Raw genomic sequence first — 17,868 nt, forward strand, 5'->3', positions numbered from 1 at the left:
GGGTCACAGATAATAAAAGAAGGTATCTGTAGTTTATCAGTATGACAGCCATGACAAGTAAAAGCTGAAAATCTACTAGGAGAAGGCAGAAAGTCTGGCAAAAACAAGGCAACAGGATTCTCCCACGACCCCTGCAGCTAGTGACAGTTACCCTTTTAAACCAATGACCAGGTCATTGCTTACACGCCAATATGATTTCCAAGTATTCAGCCATTTTTGGTATGGCTAAATGCCTCTATTGACCACTAATCCATGTCTCTTTCCTGAAATCTAGGGACAACTGACGATCACTAGGCCTGATCAGTTTCTGTCTGTTCCTTAATGGGCTACTCTGTAGGTTGGCTGTTTTACACTCGTAATCCTACATTGCATTTATGAACTTGGTTTTTTTTTTTTTTTTATTCTGTGCTCTCTCTTGTACTCAAGACGAAAAACTACTGTTTGACCTTATTCCTGTGAAGTGTCAGTCTCAGAAGAATGGATGGTCTGGTTCCACAGCCCTTTCATGGAAGGCCATTAGCTTTCCCCTCCTCCCTCCGTCTTCCTTCCTCCCCCACTCCCACACTAACTCCTTCCCGTCCTCTCCTTTGTTCTCCCCCTCCTTTTCCTTCCTTTCCTTGTCTCCTCCCATCTTTTCTGTCTTTGCCTTTTTAATAGGAACAATTGATACACCACTTACATATTTATTTTCCACTTTCTAAGCCCCAAAGGCTCTGGAACCCCCATGCCCTGTTGCCAACCCAGTCAGCGCAGAATAGACAGAGTAGGAGCGCCCTCTGCCTTTCGGAACACAACTCCTGTCTATGTCACCTCACTTTGCCCAGCCGTCCAGGCCCGGGGCCAGCACACACACTTGTATAGCTCTCTGTTTCAGTCTGTCTCTGCTGCTGACTTATTTTCCACATTGTTGTGCGTGTGCTCTGGGGCAGGGTAGAGCCAGCTAGGAGAATATAGATGCTGAGTGTCCTTTTGCCCTTAGCGATGGCTCTGGGAAAGATCTTTCCTCTGGAGTTAGCCCGCAGTGACAGCATCATCTCCTGTCTGAAGTGAGGCTCTCACAGCTTCTGAAAGCGGGGGCTCACATGTCTGCCCCTCCCCCCTTCTACCTTCTCCTTGTGCTCTTGAGGCCTTGGTCAATTTTTACTACTTCTCCTTGCGACTTCTGAAGGCTATGTTGCTATAGCAACCCAGGCCCACTGATCCGTGCTACTTGTTATCAGGAAGAGGAGCCATTAGCTGTCTCCAGAGTCCATTTAAAGAGACTACAATTACTTCCCACAGAGGGTACGCCACAGTGCCATTTTAGAGCCCCTGGGGCAGCGAGAGAGGGTCTGAGAGCAGCTGGTCCAAGTTCTTCAAATTACGGTAAGGGCAGATAGCATGCTGCCCAGGCTCACCCAGGATGACACAGACCAGTGAATGATCCTCTCGGCTCTTAACTCTGCAGCCCTCACAGTTAACGCTTCCTTCTGTCTTTGCCTTTGTGGCATCTCTTGCTACCTCATGCCTCTCTCCTCCGTGGACCCAGGCTAACAACAGCCATGTCCTGCTTCATTCTGTCCAGTTGCTGCTCTCTCCTAGTGGCCAACAATACCTTTGAAGAGGTCAGTTCCGCCTCCCCGCCCCCTCCTGCTCAGAAGCCCCCAACAGCTTCTGCCAGTGTCTTGTAGCCAGAGGTTGCCTGCAGCTTGGCTGCCTCTTGCCCTCAGCTCCTGCTTGTCCTTTCTATGCCTGTTCATCGTGGATGATTTCTGCTCTTAGACACCGAGTTCTATCATCTTAAACAGCACATCCTCCTCATAGTTCCTCCCCATCCCTGCTGGTACCCTGTTCAGTCAGTCACAGCAAATGTCCCTATGTGCACCATATGCATGCACTTTCCTGTGAGAGCTTTGCTTGTGTACCTTTTTCAGAAAGATGCATGACTCTTTGTGGCTGCTATCTAACCCCTGCAGCAGTCAAACAGTCGGCGAGCCAGGTCTTAGCAACTTACATGTTCTGTGCAGCTGGAGGAGATGCCCAGAGTATGTTCCAGTGGACCCAAAGACTTACGTACCCCCACATCCCTCCACCCCCACGGTGGTGCCCTTCTCCATTTCCTCCCACTGTACCAGTCAGCCACTGGGTCCACTGCATGTGGGGAAATGGTGGGAATGAATGTGGAGAGCCTCTGGGTAAGTCCCAGGAGTAGAACAGGACCAGGGATGCAGATGACCCACTAGTCAGCAAACGGGCTGGTCCCAGGCTTCCTGAGATGTGTCTACATACGTAGGCATCCTTGTTTCAGCTCTGACCATGCTACTGTTGCCCATCTGCACACCAGAGCACATGCTGGCCCCCAAGCTCCCTCGGTACCACAAGTACCTGTTCTGCATTCCAAAGCCTTAGCATCTGAGCACTTCCAACCTCCTCCCCTCTGCTAAACTCCCTCTGGCTCATGGGCCTTCCTCCCCACGGTTACTCTTTCTCCTTCTGATCCTCATGTTTCAGCTGCTTTCTCTGCCTCACTCTCTGTCTTTGATGCAGTCTCCCTCATCTGTTTTTCCTCTCTCTGTCTCATCTTCCCCCTCTCTGCTGTCCTGCACACCTCCTCTTTCTATCCCCCGCCACCATCCTGGCTCTGCTCTGGCTTCTCTCAGCCTTGTTCAGTCAGCTGGGCACGTTCTGTTTGCTACTTTCTCTCCCTGCCCTGGACTCTTCCAGATGCCTCTGGCTGTTCTCTACCTCATAGCTACTATAAAAACCTTCCCCTTAACCTACCCTGGAATGCTCAGGTCAGTTTATATGCACACCACTGGCTATTTTTGCCTCTCCCCCCACAGGCCCCGTGCTTACTCCTCGCAGCACCTCAGATATCATCATTATTGTTTCCATGACAACCAGGCAGATACCCTGGGGGCCCACACCTTCAAAGTATTCTCAGCTAAAACTTTATGGTGCAACTGAGCATGCCCAGGGCATTTCTGTCTACCACATCCCTTTTTAGCTCTCCTTTCTAGGGACTAGAGAGATGGCTCAGTAGTCAAGCACACTGGCTGCTCCCTCAGAGAACCCAGGCTTGGTTCTCAGTACACACAGGATGCCTATAATCATCCACACCCAGTTTCAGGGGATGTGATGCCCTCTTCTGGCCTATGACGGTACTGCACACATATGGCGCACACATACATGCAGGCAAAATACTCTTTTTTTTAAAAACCTTTTATACATCAGTAAGTTGATATTTATATGCAGGTGAGGGATGTCAAGGCCATGATTGGACAGTAAAAAAACAAGGTGGGGACAAAGTTTTTGTAAGGCAGGAGAGAAGGAGAAGAAAGGAAGAATCAAGATGGAGATAGAGAAAGATGACTCAGATCCTGGTGGTCCTGAGTTGCCAAGGTGGCTGGGATGGATTTCTGTAAGCAAACTTATCTGATTAGGTGGGCGGTTTATATCCTTATCAATTGGTTGTGAGTTTATCGTGTGGATTGAGAATTTAACACATAAAGCTGATTGTTGGGCTACAGTCTGTTAAGTCCCAATTTTAACGGGTTGTTGGGAGTTTTTATTAGGGGGCGGGTGTTGGGAATGCAAACAGAGCAGCAGCAGAGAGGTACCAGAGGGAAGACACCGTTGGCACCAGGGGGTTGATGCTGGAATATGAAGAGTCCACAGTAAGAGAGTTGTAAGATAGGTGGTCGCTGCATGAAACTGGCGTGGCCTGGGTCAGAGAGTGTACTTTGGGGGCAGCGTGGAGCTGCTGAGATAAATTAGCACTAGTTCCTACGGCCCCATGGAGCCAGAACTTACAAGAGTAGGACGGCGAGGGTACACATGGGAACCGGTTCCGCCCCTTTTTTATTTTTACCACAACATACATCAAAATGATGACCTTCAACACGCCAGGAACAGTCCTTAACTGGGCAAGCTCCTAAACACGTGACTTTTGGCATAAATATGTATAGGTTCCTTGGATAAGGTCCCCATGCTTTCTTTGTTCATGGAGGAACAGCCCTGTGCTTCCTGTGCCTGCTGTAGCTAACAGCTCTCGCCATTCTTGGTTGGGATGATTCTGCCCCTGCATTCAGCAGGATCCACACCTGCTGCATCCTTCCCGAGCGCACAGGGTGCAGGGAGCAGCTGGCAATGGCGGCTCCTTCCCCTAGCCCAGTGCTCTGTTGACACTGTGCTTTACAAAAGCATAGACCACTGAGACCTGGCTACCTGCTCTGAGGACTGGGTCAGACCAGTGAGGGGGGCAGTCAGCGCTGGAGAGCCCAGGTCTGAGTGTCTTCAGAACCTTGGTCCCCACGGGACTCCTGATCGTCAAGAATGAGACTATACTTGTCGGGGCTGAAGCCTTGGCATCTGGGTATGTGTGGGGGGTCCCTTCAGTGTGGGCACACCATGGTTTCTGTGGGTTCAGGACTTACCAGAGCTTGCTCTATGAGGAGGCAGAACAGGATGGCATTGCCCACCTCTCTGAGACTCTGGAACACGTCTGTTTTGAGTTCTGCATACTCGATGATGTCCTTCAGTTGGTGGTGGAAGAACTCCAGGATCCCTGACAGCCACAAGGGGGAGGGCAGTGGGACATGGACACAGGTTAGCTAGGCTTACAGGGTGTGACAACTGAACCCTAGACTTAGTGAACATCTACCTGCCAGTGTAAGGCTGGCTCAGGAGGCTGACGCAAATTATTTGGGGCCAAATGAAACACGCCCATAATCCCAAGTGAAACAGCTGTGGCCCCTCTGTCCCTTCAGCAGGGACCTGGAATTTTAGCGGGAAGATTATTATTTATAGGTATTACTTATGGAGTTAGGCGTTCTACCTATATACTCTTCTGTTACTCAGCATACTATCAACTAGGAATTATCATCCTCTTCAGATGAGGTTCAGAGTGGGTAAGTAACTCCCCCATAGTCACACAGCCAGGAAGTGGAGCAGCTGGACTTGGACTCTAGAGCCTGTAGCCTCGTCCTCTTCCTGTGCTCAGTCACACTCAAGTGAAAAATTATGTCTTTTGGAAACAAAAAAAAAAAAAAAAAAAAACCCCATAAGGCACCAAATGTATAGCTTCTATCTATTCCCGTATTGAGTGGTTAAAACAAATGCCCATTTCCAGCCTCAGTCTATCTATGCCATCCTGGGGTACCCGCCCCCTCTGAATAGGAAAACAGGAAGGCCTGCTAGAGGTGTGGAAGACCAAAAGCTTCTTCACTGTTTCAGCCAGTGGCTCTCACCCTTCCTAGTGCCGCCACTGTTCAATACAGCTTTTCATGTGTCCTGACCCCCAATCGGACATTATGTTCGCTGCCACTTCGTAACTGTAATTTTTCTACTGTTATGAATTGTAATGTAAACATCTGTGTTTAACAATGGTCTTAGGGGACTCCTGCGAAATGGTCGTTTGACCCACAGGACGAGAACCACCTGCAGTGTAACTCCAGCTGGCCAGTGGGCGTCCTCAGATCGCTGGCTGCTCCTGACACAGGATGATATCACTGCTCAAGGGATTAAAGGCTAACCAGTCAGCGACAGGCACGGTCAAAGATGTCAATTACCTGGCAGCCCTGCCCCACCTCAGGTGAGCATTCATGTCCATTCACCCACCTGGAGAGCCATACTCGTGACGAGGCAAACGGCATATTTTAGGCATCACCTCTATGAGTGTCTTCACGTACTGCAGAATGGTACCCTGGAGCTGCAAGATAAGAGGCAGATGAACCAGCTGGCGTGGGCTAGCCCACTGCCGCTCTGTGTACCTCCAGGCTGGATGTAGGGCACAGTGGGGTACCAGGTTACTGGTGAGGCTTGTGGCAGAGTATTTAAATGGGGGCGAATATTTCCCTTGTCTGTATAGACAAAAAGAGAGTGAACTTTATGACGGATGTGGGGTGGCTTTTTTCGGGGTTGGGGGTGCTGTTGATATGAGATTAAATCTAACGTAGGCGGGGAACTGTGGAGATAACTTCACGCCATCTAATTTAGGCATGGAAGAAAAAAAATCACAGCACATTCCTCCCCCTCGTTCCCAAGACAAGACATCTTTAATCCATTACGACATCTTCCTGTTTTACTCTGAACTCGGCATGGCAGTCCTTAATGACCTATATAGCTTCTCAGGGTGGTTTCTCAAGAGCTAGACTGAGTGACTTTGGTTTATTCTGTATATGGTTGGTTATAAGTTATTTCTCTCCAGGAGCTCAGATTTCCAGAGAAATCGCTTCCATGTTTAGGCCCTGCGTCAGCAGCACCCCGGGGAATTAAACGAAGGTTCAGAGGGCCATACTTGGGGCGCACACAGAATGTTGGTAAAGGGATACGGGACTTCCTGACAGCCAATTGGTTGTATATTGGTTGCAGTGGTCAAAGAGATACCCCAAGGGTACAAAGTGTGGTAAATGATTAGAGATGTTGCCATGCTCATTAAAAAAAAAAAAATGGCCCCACATGAGTTATGGATTTACTACACTACAACTTTCGTTTTGTTGTTATTTTTTTTCTGTTTGTTTGGTTGTTTTAAAGGGTCTCATGTAGTTCAAGATGGCCTCAAACTTACTATGTAGCTGAGGGCGATTTTGAACACACGGCCCTCCCAGATGTTGGAATTACAGGTTGGTACCGCCGCAGCTCTATGGGGATACCAGGGACTGAACCAAGGACGGTGTATATTTCAGGCAAGCACTACGCCGAATGAGCAACACACCCAGCCCATCGCCCTCAATCCGGAGAACACAGCTGGGCAGAACCAGCGCTCTGGCTTTGAATGTCAGAATCAGGATTTCTCAGTTTGTCAAGCAAAAGCAAGGAGTGAGTTCTGAGCCACAAATGGGGGTGGGGGGAGGTACAGCTAAGAGGGGATAGAGAGACGGTTCTGTGATTACGAGCACTGGCTACTCTTGCTAAAGCATCCACATCGGTGGCTCATGAGCGCTTGCAACCCTGCTTGTGGGGGAAATATATCGCCCTCTTCTGGTGCCTGCGGGTACTGCATGCTCTTGATACACATAGGCAATCACACATACAAACACATAAGTAAAAATGAAAGCGATATAAGAGGTACAAAAAATATGCCAGAAGATGCGTAGGAACCACCAAGAAATAAAGGCCAAGGACTCCTTGGGGGTGACGTAAATTGGCAGAGCTGGTTTTCAGCTCAGAAACGCCAACCCTGTGCCCAGCTGTTGAACATCTGCAGCAGCGCCAAAGTCTTCCCTTACCAAGCTCTTGACGATTTTCAGCAGTTCCTCCATGACCACGGCGATGCCCTGGTAGCCCAGCAGTCTGCAGATGGTCTTGAAGTGAGGGGGCCCCACAAAGTTGCGGTAGGAGCTGTAGATGTGGCTGTAGGCAATGTTGAGAGGCTGGGAACAGAGGTTGACATAAGGAAAGTGAGAGAAGCTCTAATGGATCCTCGAGGAGAGTCCTGCAGGTATCGTGCTGCTGCCAGGGCTCCCTCTCTGAGACACTGGTCCTGGAGTGAGATGCAGCCAGTGACTAGGGACGGAGCAAACGTCAGTAGTTTGCTGGAGAAGCTGCTGTCCAGTGGAAGAAGGGCAAGGGGTGAGAATACAAGAAAGCCTGCCACTGCTGACTGTCCACAGACAAACTGAAGCTTCCCTAAATCAAGCCATGGTCTGGGATAAAGTGACAGCCTTTCTCCCATAGGTGACTTGGTATCTAGAGATTGGATGTGAGACAGACAGAAAGATTGGACGGCTGACTGACCACCGTCTTCTCTGCTCTTGGCCATTTCCACCTATGAGCTGTTTGGTGATGGCTAGCCCTGGAGGTCATGCGATTTGTGTCTGAGAACCCAGGAAGATCAGCAGGCTTTGAGCCTTGCTTTCCCCCTCTGTGAACGATGGGTATCGGGTTACATTACCGGTGTCAGAACTTTCAGGGCAGCACTCCGTCACAGGACGGATGTCACAAGTGCTCAGATGCACAAGACACACAGTAGAGCTGTTAGGCTGGGGACTGGTGTGGGACCCAGAGCTCTGGTCTTGGACCACCACCATCCAATGGACCCTGGAGGAAACCCTAACTGAATCAGTCAGAGAGACCTCTCTGAGCTGGGTGTGCATCTGTAATCCTATTACTTAGATAGTTGAGGCGGGGGGACTGTGAATTCAAGACCAGCTTGGGCTACATAGTGAAATCCTGTTTGCCTAGCATGAATGAGGCTCTGGGTTCTACCCCAGCACAGTTGGTGAAGACAGGAGATTCCTGACTGCCTGAGAGTGCATGGCCAAGACATCAGGTCCTAGACTGGTGTTTGTGAAGGGCTGCTGTGTAGAAGCACTCATGCCATGCTCTGTGGGGCTCACCTGTGCATTCCCATCCAACACACACAACAAACAAATGAGATCTGTAACCATCTTAGCCCCACTTCACAGATGAGGCAACTGAGGCTCCGGGTAGTCAGATGCTTGCTCAAGGTCACACAGTCCCTAAGTGACTAAGCTCAGACCTGAAGCAGGTATGACCGACTCTGACCTCTATCTCTTGTTTCTCCTTCCTTTTTAGGGGTTGAAATCATCTTACTTAGATATTCAATTCCTTTGCTAAGGCTTCACCTTATTTCTGGGCATGATTTTCTTAACCGTTCTTTAAAATCTTGTGTGTAGCATGCCAGCATGAGAAGGCTGCCCCATCTGCTATTAGCTATTAGTTTTCTGTCAGTTGGTTCCTTAGAGATTCTACATGAACTAAGTGGGAACCATTGTGATGCATGTGGAGGCATGAAAAGGGCCTCCACTCCCTCCTGAGTCATCCGGGAAGATTTAATTAGGTTCGGCCTGCGCTCTGAGTGTAATATGCTTCGCTCTACGTGAATTATCCTTCACAATGTGCGCATCGCTGCTCTCAGATTCTGTCACATTAAGGGTGGGTGAAGCTGGGGAACACAGTTAGCATTCCCATCAGTAAAGTGGATGCATGCTAAACTGGAACGCTCGCTGAGCGTGTCTGGCGAGCTCGTGCCTGTACACAGGGGGTCATGAAGCACGAGAAAAAAGTGTTCTGCACCGAGGACCTGGAGCTATTGCAGGAAACTGCTTAAACCTACAGAAGGACAGATAGCCTGTGTCGTGTTTAAATGTGTGGGGTGGTTTATGTAGGAAGGGAAATCCCTGAGTACGATGTCCACTGAAGTCCACGCTGAGTCCTGAAAGTGTGCGGACTGTGATTGTGTGAACTCTGAGTTGGGTCATGTAATGTAATATGCAGACTAAACCTGTCTCAGTGCTTCTGTACGAGGCTATGTTATCCAGCAAGCACGTGGAGGGGCTGGAAAGCACGCACACAATGCTAGGAGGTGTGATCTGGTTCAGGTCCAAAGCCGTATTCTATATTCTTCTGGCTCCTTCAGAGTGGAGGGGCACAGTGACCAAACAGGCTTAGCTGGAAGGGGGAAGGGTCCTTTCCAGGGAGATGGGGAAGCACCACATCTTGCCTGGGTGGCTTGATAAAGTTGTTAAGACTCAGGAAACCGTAACCCATGCAAAGATGGACCTGCTGCTGTGTCCCTCTCCAATTTACACACAGAAATCCTAACCCCCAAATGTGATGGCATAAAGACCTGGGGACTTTGGGTAGGTCAAGTCCTGGTGAATGGGACTTGGTGTCTCCATAAGGAAAGACACGTGAGCTTGCTCTCTCTCTATGCCATATAACAGAATGCCCATTTGCAGAGCAGACCTAGATCTGCCAGCACCCCAGTCTATGATCTTGAACTTGGACTTTCCAGGCTGGAGAGCCATAGGCAATAAGAACTCGTTATTTCAGTCACCCTTGCTATAACAAACAAAGCCAAGTACAATTTACTATATATAACTATATCCCTATATGAACGTAACAACCGCCCCCCAACATTTTTTATGCCAGAGCCTAACTTACTTTCCAAAAGATTAAAATGCAGAACGATGCTTTGAATTTTCTCCCGCAGTTTTAAAATACTAGGGAACCTTAGAGACAGAGTTTTGGCATGCTCGTGGCCAGGGAGACATGTGACAGAGTTCTCACCTTGTTCCAAGAGTCTCCTCATTCACACTCAGACTAGGGATTCTGGGCTTCTCCTATGATCCCAGGAAAGAACATCATCTAAATCTCCAAAGGTCCGTGAAAGGAATTTCTGCCTCTGCACACACAGTAGGCTGGTTTCAGACGGGTACGGGGAGGGTATTGTGATGGTTTATATATGCTTGGCCCAGGAAGTAGTACTATTAGAGGGGGTGGCCCTATTGGAGTAGGTGTGGCCTTGTTGGAGTAGGTGTGTCACTGTGGGTGTGGGCTTTAAGACCTTCATCCTAGCTCCCTGGAAGCCAGTACTCTGCTAGCAGCCTTCAGATGAAGATGTAGAACTCTCAGCTCCTCCTGCACCATACCTGCCTGGATGTTGCCATGCTCCCACCTTGATGATAATGGACTGAACCTCTGAACCTGTAAGTCAGCCCTAATTAAATGTTGTTCTTTATAATAGTTGCTTTGGTCACGGTATCTGTTCACAGCAGTAAACCCTAACTGAGACAGGAGTGGTGACTGCAACCAGCTATTGTTTTGTTTTGAGTCTTTATTGTCCTACCTTGAGACTCCCGGATGGGCCCTAGGGAGAGCACAGTCACAGCTAGGTTCGAATCCCAGGATCCCTGCTTATTATTATTTTGTGAGACAGACTCTTGTTATGCAGCTCTGGCTTGCCCGGTATTCACTATGCAGCCCACGCTGGCCTTGAACTTACAGCACAACCTCCTGCAGAGCCCTAGTTAACTACTTGGATGTACTTAAAGCAATTATTTCCAGCCCTTGGTTTCTCCTAAGAAGATGGCAATTGAAGTTTCACAGGGAAGATACACAAAGCAGTAATCGAGATGCTTCCTTAGGCATGAAGGCACCCATGGAAATCCTTAATCTTACTTCTCCGAGAAAGACGAGGAAAGTACAGTGTCTTTCTCGGCCCTGGCCCCTGAGAAACCATGGCCACCATGGTGATCCCCTCAATACATGAGGTCTAAACAACATAGTGTGTATCCCACAGGGGACAGGACAGAAATCAGGGCTGGGAGCACGTGACAGAACGAGCCTTCAAATGCAGATTTTGTTCTACATTCAAAGCATGGCAGAAGTAAGTTCAGCCCAGCACACATGGGCAGCCCTCACCCAGGGGCGGACGCTGGGAGAGAGGCACTCGCTCACTACCTTCCAAGGTGTCATCCCCGCTGCTCTCTTGGTAGGAGCTTGTCCTTGTTAGCCATCCCACAAGCCTCTGTCCTCCCCTGAGGACCTCCCAGTACCCAGCACCCCCTAGCAGCTCAAAGAAAACAGACTTTCAGGTATATGCAGACTGTTCAGTAGGCCTTCTCAGTTTTAGGCAGAGGGAAAACACTTTGGAATTATTTTTACCATACAAGGGTTACACAAAATGCCACACACTCCCCCAGCCCACTTGGCACACTTAGGAGGTCTCTGGTGCCAATCCTATGTCAGAAGCTTACGAGGCAGTAGAGCCAGCATGAAATCTGTAGACTTCCATTCCACCTCCTAAGTGAACAAGCTCCCCACCCCATCCCCAAACCCACCACACGCATGCAACAGGAAACACACGCATGCAGAACAGGACATGCACACACACACACACCCCCAAAGGGCACCCCTCTGACCTGCTGGCTCAGCAGGAGGCTGGGCCCTATTGAGAATATGTGGGAATAGGGAAGCCTGGGCATTTTCTGATGTTCAGCAAAGAAAAAACAGGAATGCAGTGTGACTTGGGACTCTGGACATTTGTCACTCATCTCTCACACCAAACCATCTTCACTCACTGCTCACTAACTCAGGTTGCGACGGCTGTCTGATGGTGGAGGCTGACTGATGGTGGAGGCTGACTGATGGTGGAGGCTGACTGATGGTGGAGGCTGTCTGATGGGAGACTAACTAGATACCTAGTAGTCCATGTGAAGCCAGATTCGTTTAAACTTAGATCAAGAAATAAACTAGAGCAGGTTATAGTTTCCAAAATAGCAAATGGCAGTTTCCTTTAAATTTAATTTTATGTGGTATCCTATGTATGTATATGTGGGCTAGTGCATGCCCAGAGTGTGTGTATGGAGGTCAGAGGGCAACTTCTGGGGGTCAGGTTTGAACTTAGATCATCAGGGTTATGTAGCAGGAGCCTTCACCCAATAGGTTATCACGATGGCCTACCCACAAGACTTTAACAAAAGAAATGCTGAATTTGGTCTGGTGGGCGCTATTAAGTATCACTAGTAGATAACTTCTAAAACAAAACAGAACCGAACAAAAACAACCTTGGGGAAAATGTACCCAATGTAACAGTTACCGCTGCACCAGCCGTGATGGGTCGGACCTGTGATTCCAGCACTTCCAAGGTGGGAGGGAGCAGGGGCATCAGGAGTGTGAGGCTAGTCTACAGGAGACTTGATCCCCACCAGAGTCCAAACCAAACTGAACCAAACAAGCCTAACACTGACCATCTGCACCTCAACCAGATGGTGGGCATTGCCAGCCACTCCAAACAATGAGTTCTATTACATGGCTAACCCAATTTGTAAGTACACTGCCTCTCTGCTCTCTGGAATCACAATTACTATTTTCAGAGATCCCGAGATTAAAACCCATCCTTACTTCCTGTTTGTGTTGTGGTTTCTCTCGTGGGTGCCAGCAGTCTACAAACAAACACAGGGCTCTGACTGGGGCTGGAGAGCTAGCTAGCTGTAGCTTAGCTCTCTAAAACTACTGCAGGTCAGTATCGACAGGATGCATGGAATAACACACCACACACCCTGGACAGGAACATGCTTCATGGATCAGAACCACCTAAGTCACAGGTTCAGATCCCTTGTTAGAGCTTGGGAAAAGCACTGACTTGCCTGCCTGTCACTACCTGATCCTTAGCTGTGGGGCTGGGGTCCATCCAGCCTCTGAGTTCCTTTCTGGGGTGCTCTGTCCATGGGTTGATGGACCCAAAGGGACCCAAAGAAGGGACCTAAAGGGACCTAAAAACACAAAGTCCCTTTCTTGAGCCACGAGTTAAGCGCTTTGGAAAAGTCAAAAGGAACAGAACCTCCCAGCTTCAAGAGATCATGCCCACTCTGTGACACTTGGAATGTCAGATGACAGATTAGATTTCTGAAGGAAACCAAAGCCACGTCTAACCCAAACCCCTTTCTCTATAGATGGTTGTGAGCCACCATGTGGGTGCTGGGAATTGAACTCAGGACCCTCTGGAAGAACAGCCAATACTCTTAACCTCTGAGCCATCTCTCCAGCCCCCAGACCCCTTTCTTTATAATCAGCATTCATTTGCCAACACACAGACACTTGTCCTGCTTCCTGACAAGGGTATTTTTGGTTCTTGTTTTTCAGACAGTCTCATTACATATCCCTGGCTGGCTTTGAACTCTCAATGTATGCCACACTGGCAACAAAATCCCAACAGACCAGCCTTCTTCTGCCTCCTGACTGTTGGGGTTAAAGGTGTGTATTAATACACCTACATCTTCCACCTTGTAACTCCTTTATGCTGCCCAGCAGGCTTTCTGTGGCCACTCTAAGACATTACTATGAACCCAGTATCTTGATATATTTTGGTGGCTGCGAATCCAAAATTAGCAGTTCTGGTCCCCCACTGAGGTTTAGCTTGTCCTCATTCTTCCCGAAGGCTCCAGCAGGGAATCTGTTACTCACTTCTTTGAGGTGCTAAGACCCCTATTTTGTGACCACATCTCTCCTAGCTTCTCACTCTTCCTATCATGCTGTCCTGCTAGGTTATTCTCCTGTAAGGTAACTCTCGATGATTCAGAGCTCACCCTGACAATGCAGGTCCCTCTGCCGTCTTAAGATCTCTCATTAATCACACCTACAAAGACTTTGTTCTAAAGCAGTAAGAGTTCCAGGATGAGGATGTCTGTCTGTGGGAACTGGTATTAGCCGTGAGAGCTGGCGAGACAACACCGCAGGAGAGCCAAAGTCCATGGGAGACAAGCAGGTGCAGCTATAATCATAAAAGCTTTGATGGAGGATGCCATGTGGTGGAGCCCAGGGACACGAGGGAGGGGAGGTGACTGTGCCCTTGTGAGCCTTCTTGATAGTTTTATCACCTGGGCTGGTTGGTGTCAACAGCCTAGGTCAGTACCGTGAGATGTGTTGACACCCAGGCTGATGAAGATGGACCCAGTTGTCTGGAGAGGCTTGGACCCTCTGGACCATGACCTAATGGGGATGTGTTGGGAAGAGTTGGACAGAGTTGCTATAATCAATCAGTTCATGGCTGAGACGGAGGCAGAGTGTAGCTTGTGACAAGCGAGCTAACAAAAGGAAACGCCAACGGCCTCTAAAAGCTGGAATACTGGGCAGTGATTAAAAGAGCGAATCATTTGCGCTGACATCTGTAGCATTCTGAAGACAGCTGTATGATATCATAGAGCTCAGGGAAGAGATTTTTTTTAAATTGCCTGTTCATATATTCACTTTGATGGCATCCTCCTGTGTGACAGTTCTGAGGCAGGTGTACTCGGACTCCAGAGCACAGGATGTTCCCAAGAGAAAATGCTTGCTGGCAGGTCCCCCAGTGAGCTGCCGTTTCCCACAATTTCCTCAGTTACTTCCAGGCAGCTGCATGCTCTCTGCGGGGCCTCTCAGCTCTTTGCAAGTCCTTGTCATTCTGGAATCCATTGTGCCTTGTCTTGTCCCTCTACCTCTCAAGGCAAAGCAGGTGCGACAGAGACCCAAGTGCAAGCAGTGCCACTGGCCATTGGGGACCAGTCAGGAGCCCGGACTCTGACCACACGGCCGAGGCTTGAAGCACCACTGTCCTGTAATCCGGCTCTGGGAGAGTCCGGTCAGCCTGACTGGCTTTCCATCCTTGCTGTTTTTGGTCTCACGCTGTCATGTGAATACACAGAAGAAAATGGAAAGCGTACCACGTGTTGCCAGGGGTTATCTCTGGGTTGTGTGCTATCTCGAACCTTTCCATATCCTTTCATTTATGCACAACAAGTGATGCACCAGAAAATTAAAACTCACAATGCTGATTTAAGGGGGTGAACAAAGCAAGGCTGTGTGTGCAATTGGTAGTGTGAATCTTGCTTTTTTGAGGGCCTCAAGGCAGAATTGCAAGAAGCACAGAGAATAGTTTCGACCAACGTCTTTCTCCTAATAGCGTGCACTACTGTGTCTAAAGCCAGCTCGTCACAGACATGGATGCGGTCATTGGTACTGTAAAGCAGGCACTGCGGACGTCCGTGCTGTATCGCTGAGCATGGGGGAGGGAGGGACTGTGTCTAAGGTCACACATCCACAATTTGCCTCTGAGCTGGACATCCTAAAGTGGTGTTTCCTACTCTGTAGGTCACAACAGGGTGTGTATTATCAGATACCCTGCATATCGGATACTTATAATTCATAGCAGTAGGAAAATTACAGTTATGAAGTAGCAATGAAAACTTTATGATTGGGCGTCACCACAGCCTGAGGAACTGTATCAAAGGGTTGCAGTATTAAGGAGTTTGAGAGTCGCTGTCCTAAGGTCTGCTACTTGGGTACCACAACTTCCCAAATATCAACCTAGCTCAGGGACAGAGGCATACCCTCAGGTCATTTCCTCACTGCCAGTAGGCACCAGGGACCCTCATTTGAGGCTGATTTCCACTTGCTGTGGGCAAGTGGTAATACCAGAGCCGGGGACTCCACCCCAGCCACTTTACGGACATGTAGCCTGAGGAATGCCGTGTCTCCTCGTGGGACTTGGTTTCACTGTTTTTAAGAGGCATAGCCCAGGATGACCTACAGCTTCTGATCCCTTGCTCCACCTCTGGAGTGCCGATTACAGGTGGAGCCACCACATCTGGGCGGTGAAGGGCCGGGCACTAAGCCCAGCATGCTAGGTGGACGTTCTACCAATCGAGCTACAACCCTACGTCCTTTGGTTTTGGGAACTGGGAAATGAGGGGGCCGCGGGGCCTCACATTCTCCAAGTGCCCGGTTCTTCAGTGGGAGCAGATCCCACTCTGCGGGGAGAGGATGGAGTTTTGCCGCATCCCTTCTCAGGCTAACTCTGCCATTTTTATTCCCCTCAGAGTAACCTTTGAAAGGACACCTGCGAGCTGCAGTGCTGGCCTTCTGTGGGGAGAGGAAGCCCTGCAGGGTGCCACCAGTGGCATTTGAGAAGGGACTTGCTGTGGGCTTGCCTAGAGCAGGTTTAAGGCAGGCTCCTGGTGAGAGTAAATGCCAAGGGGAAGACAGAGAGCACCTACCTGATCAAGAACACCGTGCACCCCGGGACTCCACGCCTCCGGAGCCCCTTGCCCTGGCAGTGGTGACTCACTAGGCAGCCTCCTCTGGCTCACCAAGTGTCCTTCATAGCTTGACTTGGATGCTTTGTCCAAGAACCAAGGAGGAAGCCGACTTCTGAAAACATATCTTTCACTGACACATAGTCACTGTATGTATTTATGGGATACAGCGTGACACTCAGTACATACAGATCTCAGCGAGGCCTGACATATCCATGACCTCAGACAGTTCTGTGCAGAGGATTCAAAATCCTCTCTATTGCTACTCGGAAACAATGGATTGCTGTCGACCACAGCTATCCTGCCCTGCTGTAGAGCGCTGGGAGTTCTTCCTTCTCTCCAGCGGCACCTTTCCTACCTGACCTCTGTTTCCCACTCTCTCCAGGCTCGTGGGACCGCTGCTTTCTTTTCTTTGGAATTAGCTTTTTAGTTCCCACAAAGACAGAAGCGTATGTGTGCATCTTTCTGAGGTCGATCACAGCCAGAGAGGCATATAAGGGTGTGTGTGTGTGTGTGTGTGTGTGTGTGTGTGTGTGTACACATATGTATATATGTATGTACGTACGTATGCATGTATGTATGTATGTATGCATGTATGCATGTATGCATGTAAAATCCAAATCTAGGGCTCCCAGGGTGAAGCACTTACCATGCAATTGTGAGGGCTGGGTTTAGATCTCTCGCATCTATGTAAATGCTGGGCAAACATGGCCTGCGTGTAATCCCAGCACACAGGAGGCTGAGGCAGGATCCTCAGGGCTAGCCGGCTAGTTTAAATCAGTGACATCAGTGAGCTCTGGGTTCATTCAAGTAAGAGATCGTGCTTCGAGAGATTAGGTGGCTAGTGATTGAGGAAGACATTGGATACCCGATATCAGCTTCTGGCATCTGAATGGACATACACATTCACACGCATACACACACACACACACACACACAGACACACACATGACGTTCAGGCTCTTGTACAGATGAGGGTGATATATACTTGTAATGTTGAGGAGAACAGGAAGAGATTTGGGATAAACAGAGTCAGGAGTCCTCAAAGAAAAAGCAGACTGGGTCCCATCTGCCCCAAGAACACTAACCAGCTTCCATTTCTCTCCTAAATGTCAGGTGACTGACTGGCAAGCGGCTGTTCCTCTGTCTGTGCTGAGAACTCCAAGGCTGACTGTGAGCCCAACCAGGCGGAGAGTGGTGCTAAAATTCCTAGAATGCCGTGACAAGCTGGCACAAACATGGTGGGCTCAAAAGTGACAGAATGCCTTCTCACACAGCTGTGTAGACAGGAAGCCCAAAGTCAACATGTCTGCAGGACTGCTCCTTGTCACCCCCACCCATGGTCATTGGCTTTTCCTCCTTTGTATGTCTCCATGGGTGCAAACCTTCTCCTTTCTCTTAGAAAGACTCCGGCCAATAGATTTAATCAAGGATGACTTCATCTTGAGATCCTTAACTAATTACTGTCCATGGAGGCTCTACTTCTGAATAAAGCATGTTCTGAAGTTGATGTCGAGGAGCCACCATTCAACCCAGTTCAAGGGATATAATGGTTGAGCAATCTTGGCAA

General features: G+C 49.1%; 1 protein-coding gene and 1 long non-coding RNA gene across 2 annotated transcripts in view; one reads left to right on the forward strand and one right to left on the reverse strand.

Annotated features, from left to right (window-relative positions):
• The window catches only part of LOC134480683 (uncharacterized), a 19,936-nt gene extending 18,025 nt beyond the window's left edge, over positions 1 to 1,911 (forward strand). Inside the window, exon 2 of the long non-coding RNA XR_010055338.1 lies at positions 1 to 1,911. This exon is cut by the window's left edge and continues 16,425 nt beyond it. This is a non-coding gene — a long non-coding RNA (uncharacterized LOC134480683).
• The window catches only part of Cyfip2 (cytoplasmic FMR1 interacting protein 2), a 119,788-nt gene that overhangs the window by 24,848 nt on the left and 77,072 nt on the right, over positions 1 to 17,868 (reverse strand). The window contains 3 exon segments of the mRNA NM_001106996.1: positions 4,416 to 4,546; positions 5,599 to 5,689; positions 7,209 to 7,352. Of these exon segments, the coding sequence (NP_001100466.1) occupies positions 4,416 to 4,546; positions 5,599 to 5,689; positions 7,209 to 7,352 (366 nt within the window).

This window comes from Rattus norvegicus, chromosome 10, assembly GCF_036323735.1.
Source record: "Rattus norvegicus strain BN/NHsdMcwi chromosome 10, GRCr8, whole genome shotgun sequence".
Lineage (NCBI taxonomy): Eukaryota > Metazoa > Chordata > Mammalia > Rodentia > Muridae > Rattus > Rattus norvegicus.